The 9,415-nt window shown below is 45.5% G+C and overlaps 1 protein-coding gene across 5 annotated transcripts in view; it reads left to right on the forward strand.

Moving 5' to 3' along the window:
* The window catches only part of TXNDC16 (thioredoxin domain containing 16), an 87,342-nt gene that overhangs the window by 70,102 nt on the left and 7,825 nt on the right, over positions 1-9,415 (forward strand). For 4 of the 5 annotated variants that reach the window (XM_048852155.2, XM_048852160.2, XM_048852154.2 and 1 more), the window contains 4 exons: positions 1,432-1,516; positions 3,145-3,283; positions 3,654-3,814; positions 6,534-6,724. In XM_048852155.2, the coding sequence (XP_048708112.2) occupies positions 1,432-1,516; positions 3,145-3,283; positions 3,654-3,814; positions 6,534-6,724 (576 nt within the window). The remainder of the gene's footprint in view (positions 1-1,431; positions 1,517-3,144; positions 3,284-3,653; positions 3,815-6,533; positions 6,725-9,415) is intronic. The other variant, XM_075129996.1, reaches the window with a different exon arrangement.

Here is a 9,415-nt window from a genome sequence, read left to right on the forward strand (position 1 = left end):
GCCAGGGCTTTGTCAAGCCTGACCTTAAAAACCTCTAAGGAAGGAGATTCTACCACCTCCCTAGGTAACGCATTCCAGTGTTTCACCACCCTCTTAGTGAAAAAGTTTTTCCTAATATCCAATCTAAACCTCCCCCACTGCAGCTTGAGACCATTACTCCTCGTTCTGTCATCTGATACCATTGAGAACAGTCTAGAGCCATCCTCTTTGGAACCCCCTTTCAGGTAGTTGAAAGCAGCTATCAAATCCCCCCTCATTCTTCTCTTCTGCAGGCTAAACAATCCCAGCTCCCTCAGCCTCTCCTCATAACTCATGTGTTCCAGCCCCCTAATCATTTTTGTTGCCCTTCGCTGGACTCTCTCCAATTTATCCACATCCTTCTTGAAGTGTGGGGCCCAAAACTGGACACAGTACTCCAGATGAGGCCTCACCAATGTCGAATAGAGGGGAATGATCACGTCCCTCGATCTGCTCGCTATGCCCCTACTTATACATCCCAAAATGCCATTGGCCTTCTTGGCAACAAGGGCACACTGCTGACTCATATCCAGCTTCTCGTCCACTGTCACCCCTAGGTCCTTTTCCGCAGAACTGCTGCCTAGCCATTCGGTCCCTAGTCTGTAGCTGTGCATTGGGTTCTTCCGTCCTAAGTGCAGGACCCTGCACTTATCCTTATTGAACCTCATCAGATTTCTTTTGGCCCAATCCTCCAATTTGTCTAGGTCCTTCTGTATCCTATCCCTCCCCTCCAGCGTATCTACCACTCCTCCCAGTTTAGTATCATCCGCAAATTTGCTGAGAGTGCAATCCACACCATCAGTGTTTGTACAGCGCCTAGCACAGTGCGGTCTTGGTCCATGACCGGGGCTCTTTGGTGCTATGGAAGTCCACATAAATAATAATAATTAATAATTAATTCGGAAGGGTCTCGCCAAGTTTTAAAAGTCAAGCCAAGTTTGAAGGAATTAGTTTGCTGGATTTAAAGGTGTGTAAGCGTAAAATCAGTAAGACAGTGTGCTTGTATTGGCCTTCCATCAGGATGTAGATACTATATATTATTGGTCATTGTTTGTATCATCGTAGTGCCTAGGAGTCACAGTCAGAGAGCAGGACCTCACGGTGCTAGGCGCTGTACAAACACAGAACAAAAAAACAGCCCATGCCCCAGGCTTTGCTATTGCTGCCAACAGTGTCTGATCGTAGAAATGCAGGGCTGGAAGGGAACTCAAGAGGTCAGAGACAACACCAAGTAAACCTAGACCATCCCTGGCAGGTGTTTGTCCAACCTGTTCTTAACAATCGCCAAAGACGGGGATTCCACCACCTCCCTTGGAAACCTGTTCCAGCACTCAGTTGCCCTCTCGGATTTGCAAAGGGAAAAAATGCACTTTTCTTTGGGATGTTTATTTACTTATTTATGTATTTTTACAGCAAGGGAAGCTTTTGTCAAAGCAGGAAACATGCTCCGGGGATATGTAACAATAGGACTGTATGCTGAAGATGATGCGTTGGTTCTGTAAGTGTTTGTTTTTTTCCTTTTTGGCAAGAATATGAACTGATCTGCACCTGAGTGAATTCCGTTGTATTTTAAGGACAATGTTCCAACTGTCCGGGCATTACCATAACTGTTCAAATACAGCTACAAGCCATAGTGTAGAGAGGGCCATAAGGCCTGCACTGCCCTGTAAACAGAGATGGGCGACAGGGCGTGGATCACTTGATGACCTGTTCTGTTCATTCCCTCTGGGGCACCTGGCACTGGCCACTGTCGGAAGACTGGATGCTTGGCTAGATGGACCTTTGGTCTGACCCAGTATGGCCGTTCTTATGTTAGCTAACTATGAGAGGACCCTGGGCAGGAATGCAGGAGAACTGGATTCTCTCCTGGCTCTGCCACTGACCTCCTGGATAAGCTTGGATAAGTCACTTTATGTCTCTGTTGAAGGAATCTTTTCCCCAGTCTCAGTTGCTAAGTTTTCGCTTTCTTGTCATCTCACAACCTTGCTAGTTCTCTACCCACAGAATTGGCCGGGGCAGGCAAGATCAAACTTATAATGTAAAAAAAAAAAAAAAAGGCAGAACCTCCCCTTTTTCAGAGTAGTGTGGGGGTGTGGAGAAAATGTTCATCCCTCCTTCACCCATCAGAAAGAAGCAAAAGAAAAAGTCTCCCCCTCCGTTTTTTCCCCCTTTGTTGGTTACTTTTAGCTGCTTATTTCTCCTCGGCTTCCTGTGCAGAGTGGGCCTGATCCAAATCCCATTGAAGTCCGTGGCTGTCTCTCCAGACCCCATTCCTTCAGCCTTCAAAAGGGCATCAATCTCAGTTTATACCCTGGGCCCCAAGAGTTTCTTTGTGCTATAAAGCCATGTGGCTGGGAACCAACAGAAGGGAAGCCCCTTTCTAGAGTTTTAAAACTAGATGCAAAACTTTGCCCAAGTCCTTGTTGACTCTGCTATATTGCAGCGAGCGGCTGCTGGCCATTTCAATGTTCAGACACACGGCGCTAGGTGCTTCCTCTGTGCTGGGCATCTACAGTTTTCCCACTGAGGCCGGTGAACATAGACCCCCATTTAGGCCGTGATTCAGCCCACCACCTCATCACATGCTCAACATTAAAGCGAATCAGGGCCTTTGAGCTCGCTCCTGCGAGGGGCCGAGCAGCTGGGGCCAGATTTTTAAGGGTGTTTGGTTGTCTGAAGAAGCAGATCGACACGTAGTAGGATTCTCAATTCACCGAAGTGCCAGACTCCCATTAACATCGGTGTTTGCAGCCTAGGGACCTATCTGCATCTTTTGGTGCCTAAGTACCTCTACAAATCGGGTTCTCCATGCTCAATCCAGCAGACCGTGTAAGCACATGCCTGACTTGAAGCATGTGAGGAACCCCACTGAAGTCAGGGCCAGACTGGAGGATCACGGTGGTCCTTTCTGACCTTAAAGGTCTATGACTCAAGCACAGAGTTCAAACGCTTTGCTGGATCCTAGAGTGCTCAGGACCTTACAGGATTGAGACCCTGATGACTTCAAGTCTCTCTCCCTCCCCTGCCTTTCCCCACAGTGTACTTACTCCAGCCCCTAAGGACATAAACAATGCGTTGTGCGTAAGATGTTGCATTCAATTGTTGTAATAAACCATTTTCCTGTAGGGCCCGTAAATATGCTGTTCCTCTCCCAGTGCTGCTTCTCGCTAGGCATGAAGATCACAGACTAGATAGCATCCCGCTGTCAAAACAGAGTGCACTGGACATAGTTCAGACAATCAGGTCCCAATTACTGGAAACATTTGTAAGTATAATTGCTGTGTACGGTAAAAATAAACGCGCTTTCTCAGTTCCCCGGGGAGTTCATGAGATACTGCATGACCATCTGCGATGCGTTCATAGATGTGTTTAAACAATTGCTGGGAGGGTGGGGTTATATCTAAGTGGTGCCTAGGCTTTGCACCATTCCACTGGAGAGGGGTGAGTTTCACACCCACATGCGTTGTTAAGCCCGCTGGATTCATGTGTCTGCGTTCCAGGCGTTTTAAACACGTCCATAATCTGAGCAGCTTCCACCCAACATATAAATGGCACCACTCCGTAAAATTAGCCCCTGCATTCTTCTGGCCTTGATCCTTTCACCCTAAAACCCATCTCACTTTGTTCTCTTGCAGCCAGAAATCACAGTGGAAAATCTCCCCCACTACTTGAGCCTGGAAAAACCCTTACTCATTTTGTTCAGCGATGGAGGCCTAAATCAAAGAGTGAGAATGGAAATGTTGAGTTTGGCGAATGGAAAAGGCCACGAGGCATTTCTCGCTTGCTGGATGAACCTGTGAGCTTGAAAAAACATGTTTGCTTCTTTCCAGGACCCTAGCTCACAGCATTCTGAGGGATGCTAAAGCTGGTTCTGCAGTTACTGAAAACACCATCTAGCTGTTTTTTTAACCAGTTATTCAGTGTGAACTCACTGGGAATCATGGCAAGGTTGCCTGGAGATGCAGGAGGTCCATACCAGTCCTATGTCCATATTCCTATGCTGATGCTGAGTTATTTAGCAGTGATTAAAGTCTTTAATAATGTAGGCATGTACAACAGCGAAACAGTGACCCAAAGAGCCAAGTGCAGTCAGAGTTGAATGATGACTATCCATGTTCAAGGAAAACTACTAAACTATCAACTATTAAACTATCAATAGCCTTGTTCTTGTAACTGATGCCATTTATTTTTCATCCATAGGAGAACAGGGTCAATTAATTCTTGCTGAAGGAGCTCATTTGATTGATTTTACTTTCTGAGTAACTAAGGTGAAAATACTCATGAACAATGCGATGAAGGGCTGGGTGTGGGAGAGAAAGGAAAGTTTTCAAAAGAAGGAGCGAAAGAATTAGAGCAAAAGAAGGGACCGGCCCGCCCCGCCCCGCCCAGCCCCAAGCAACCGACTTGCACAACAGAGCAAAGATGACAGCCAAGAAACACAAAGTTGCAGGAGGGAAGATTTTTATCCCTTCCCCCACATGTATTTTTAATTATTCCATCTCTTAATTTTTTTCTCTTCCCCAAGGCACCTCAATAAATTAATCAGAAAGTGCTCTGCCTACTGAGAACTGTACTGCGGGGTGGGGAGTAATTTAGCTGATGGGGAAGGCACCTTCTTTCTTTTTTTAAGAGAAAACAACCTGGTTGCCAGTAATGTGCGGGATATAAGCACCCCGTGAACTTTTGGCCTTCTCAAATTCTCCCTTCCCGCTCCTGTCCTCCACTCTTCTTTATTTAAAAAGGAAAATCACCTTTTTGGAAGGAAGAAGTCTAGTTTCAAAGAGGAAAAGATTGTGTCGTTTAAATGGCTAGACTGGGAAGGAGATGCCTGTTTGCTTTGTAGCTAGTAAAATGCACCCTCCTCTTCTAGGGTGAAATTCACGACTGTGCAGAAAACCAGCCCCACGCCTCGGCAGCGCTCATCGCAGGACTTAAGTGATTCATAAGGCTGATGCTGATCATCTTCACATGAGTGAAGTCACCCCCGCCCCCATGCCCCTACACAGTGGGCCACACTTCCTCCCTATTAAATGAAAAGGAGGACTTGTAGCACCTTAGAGACTAACCAATTTATTTGAGCATGAGCTTTCGTGAGCTACAGCTCACTTCATCAGATGTATACCGTGGAAACTGCAGCAGACTTTATATACACACAGAGATCATGAAACAATACCTCCTCCCACCCCACTGTCCTGCTGGTAATAGCTTATCTAAAGTGATCATCAGGTGGGCCATTTCCAGCACAAATCTAGGTTTTCTCACCCTCCACCCCCCCACACAAATTCACTCTCCTGCTGGTGCTAGCCCATCCAAAGTGACAACTCTTTACATAATCAAGTCGGGCTATTTCCTGCATAAATCCAGGTTTTCTCACATCCCCCCCACCCCCATACACACACAAACTCACTCTCCTGCTGGTAATAGCTCATCTAAACTGACCACTCTCCAAGTTTAAATCCAAGTTAAACCAGAACATCTGGGGGTGGGGGGGGGTAGGAAAAAACAAGAGGAAACAGGCTACCTTGCATAATGACTTAGCCACTCCCAGTCTCTATTTAAGCCTAAATTAATAGTGTCCAATTTGCAAATGAATTCCAATTCAGCAGTTTCTCGCTGGAGTCTGGATTTGAAGTTTTTTTGTTTTAAGATAGCGACCTTCATGTCTGTGATTGCGTGACCAGAGAGATTGAAGTGTTCTCCGACTGGTTTATGAATGTTATAATTCTTGACATCTGATTTGTGTCCATTTATTCTTTTACGTAGAGACTGTCCAGTTTGACCAATGTACATGGCAGAGGGGCATTGCTGGCACATGATGGCATATATCTAGCACCAGCAGGAGAGTGAATTTGTGTGGGGGGGTGAGGGTGAGAAAACCTAGATTTGTGCTGGAAATGGCCCACCTGATGATCACTTTAGATAAGCTATTACCAGCAGGACAGTGGGGTGGGAGGAGGTATTGTTTCATGATCTCTGTGTGTATATAAAGTCTGCTGCAGTTTCCACGGTATACATCTGATGAAGTGAGCTGTAGCTCACGAAAGCTCATGCTCAAATAAATTGGTTAGTCTCTAAGGTGCCACAAGTACTCCTTTTCTTTTTGCGAATACAGACTAACACGGCTGTTACTCTGAAACCTGTCCCTATTAAATGGTCGCTCTCACACAGATACATTAGGTCTGATCCAGCTGAAGCACATTTACCGAGAAGCACATGGGTAATCTTATTGACCTCCATGCAACTGGCCACATACTTGAAGTTAAGCACGGGCTTAAGTGCTTTGCTGGATCAGGGCAGAGCGCTCAGCACCTCACAGGATCTGGCCTTTGCTGCTCATCCCTGTCGAGGGTGACCAGATAGAAAGAGTGAAATATCAGGACAGGGGGTGGGGGTAATAGGTACCTATATAAGAAAAAGCCTCCAATATCGGGATTGTTCCTATGAAATCGGGACATCCTGTTCCTGTCTCATTGCTAAAGTGTTCGTGAACAAGTTCAATCTGATCTGTTCCACAGGAAAACCACTCCTGTAGGCAGAGGAGTCCTGAGGGCATATTTCAGCATTCCACCTCCTCTGCCACTTCTTGCCTGGGTGAACCTTCATTCCGGCGGGGAAGTATTTGCATTTCCTTCGGACCAATCTGTCACCGAAACGAACATTTTGTCTTGGCTCGAGAAATTAATAGCCGGGCTCGAGATTCCCAGCAGTAAGTATGCATGTTTGTGTGATGTTTCTAAGCACTGTGCTCAATTGTCTGTCATGGTTATTTAATGATGGGAAAGTACAGTTATTCTGTGCTTGAGCCAAAGCACAAATAGTCCAGCCAGAAAAGACCACTCGGATTCTGCAGTCTGAGGTGCGGCGCTTTGCGGGACTGCTTATTTTCCAGAGCCGGGTAGGAATAGTTCTGAACTGCCATCAGTTTTCTGCAATAATCCACAAACCTGTATTTGACCCCCATTACTGAGAACTGGGCTTTCTCAATGCTGACTGCTCATGAAAAGCCTCCTGAGTCTGCCCCAATTCTCATACTAGGAACTTCCAGTGCTAGGCATGCAGCCTTCCTGTGCATTTACTGGCAAAGTGCGGTATCGGTGGAAGTGCAGTATCGGTGGAAGTGCGGTATCGGTGGAAGGGGATCTGGTGCTTCGCACCGTAAATTCTTTGAAGATGGAGTATTGTTGTTATTAGTAACTGTGCAGTGGCTTGTGTGACTCGGGAATTGAGGTGGAAAAAGCCAAAAAGCTTTTCATAATTCGTCCCTACAACAATTTCAGACTCACGATCACTAAACTAACACTCAACTTTGGAACAATGTGAAATATAAACCTGGTGTATTGTTAAGGACGCTGGGGCAAGACCAGGTGTTTTCTGAGGCGATAACCTAGGGCCTGATCCAGACCCCATTAAAGTCAATGGAAAGACTCCAGTGGGTTTTGGGTTAGCTTCCTAGTGGCCAATAACAAGATTGTGGACATCCCTTTTTAACATAGTATCTACCAGCTGTTGTCCCCAAATCTCTTTTCCTCCACAGCTAAAGACATCTCTACATGCCCATGTACTCTGGGTAGTTTCTGGTAAGTGGAGTCTTTTTCTCCACTGGAATAATTCCTCAGAGATCCTAATTTCCAAACCATTTCCAGTCAATGCCTACAGAACCAACAGCTATATTCTTTATAGTACTGTTGAGCTCAGGATAGCACCTGGATCCTATGGCGACAGGTGTAGTGGTAGGGCTGATCGATAGCGGGGATGGCACAGGCGAACAGGAGATGGAGCCTGAGTGCTAACATCTAGCACCCTTCCCGAACGACTCTTTCCAAACTAAAATCTGGATAAGCTGGTTCGACTGGATTCTAGAGTGCTTGTTTAAAGCCGACTTATCCAAACACACCAGATGTTGGCAATGTCAGTGCGACTCACATACAGCGGCTTGGACAAGGGGACACGCTTTTTGCCAATGTTCTTGTTGAAATACGCATCCCTTTCTTCCGTTGAAAAATTTCAGAATTTGAGACGTTTTGAGAAGCGCTAAACCCCTGGAGACGGTTTGGTGATTTGTCCCCCTCTAGTGGCAGGGCCACATATTAGGTTTATGAGTCTGCTACTGCTTCCTAGTAATAGACTGGTTGGTGGTGGAGACTGAACTCAGGACCTAGTGACCTAAAAACATGGCTTCTACTTCCTGAGCTAAGAATCGGTGTGTGCACCGTGAGGCAGCGGCACCCTCATAAACCTGTTACATGGTCTGGCAACTAGAGGGAGACAAAGCTCCACACGGTAGTAATATGTGGTGCTTTTGTGGTAATAAAAGGCCCTCAACAGCTGTATCGAATTTTAGTTTGGAAAGAGTTGCAAGACTAATTTATCTCATGCTTTAATGCCCACAAATTGTAGAATTACCAGTAAAAATATACGTAAGAACCTTTCTTATCTAATGGAAACAGTCTACCTCCCTTCCTTTCAGTAGTTTTCTTGAACAAGATAACGATCTCCTACTTCCTGTTATCAGCAGAGTAATGCTCAATTTCTCGCCTTTCTGTCCAATCTCCCAATCTTGGTGGGCCCGAAATGACACCAACATCGTTCAGTCTCTGGTGTTTCCCCAGAGTCTGTGCGAACGATCTGAATGTGCTCACCTTATATTGAAGGAATCATTTTCTCTATCGTGTGGGCTTTTCATTTGTGCCCATGTCCCGTTCATGGCAGGACTGGGGCCTTTGTGTAGAATTCACCCATGGGCAGAGTCAGGACAGTGTCCCAGTGATGTCCCACATAAGCCCTTTTCAGCCTTTAAGTCCCAATTTCAGCTTTTGTGCATGTGTTTATGCCTTGCATGCTATATTTCTGTTAGGGCATTTTCCTTTTGTAGAAACCTAATTCAGCAGTACACTGAATTGTTTCTTAATTCAGGCTCCAGTTCAACAGAGCATTGAAGCACATGCTTAAGTCCCCACTGAAATCTTTTTTTTAAAATATTATTGTCAGAGTTGTCCCAACTACTTCATATGGCAGATGTGATCTCCACCTCCTCCCTGTTCAGCTGTGACATACTAATGCATTGGAAGGAGATTTCCTTTGTACTTAGAACAAAGGATTTGTCTTAATACTAGTCCTCTCTTCTAAAGTCAGAACAATAGACAAGACATCCACTGTCCACCTTTTTCAACATACTTAATACTTTTTCATGGTGGGTGGGTCCAGTTTGGTTCTAGTCAAATAAGGTCAGCGTGGTTCCCTTGTGCAGCAATTCTAGAGGAGCGAAAATAACTTTTAAACAAAGAGCTTTATTTGCACACATAAGAACATAATGCATAATACATAATACACATCAAACATAATACACATAACACACGATAACCAAAGCCTGTTGGTTTGCATTAAATCTTTCTGGGGA

The sequence above is a fragment of the Caretta caretta genome, chromosome 6 (genome assembly GCF_965140235.1).
Source record: "Caretta caretta isolate rCarCar2 chromosome 6, rCarCar1.hap1, whole genome shotgun sequence".
Classification (NCBI taxonomy): domain Eukaryota; kingdom Metazoa; phylum Chordata; order Testudines; family Cheloniidae; genus Caretta; species Caretta caretta.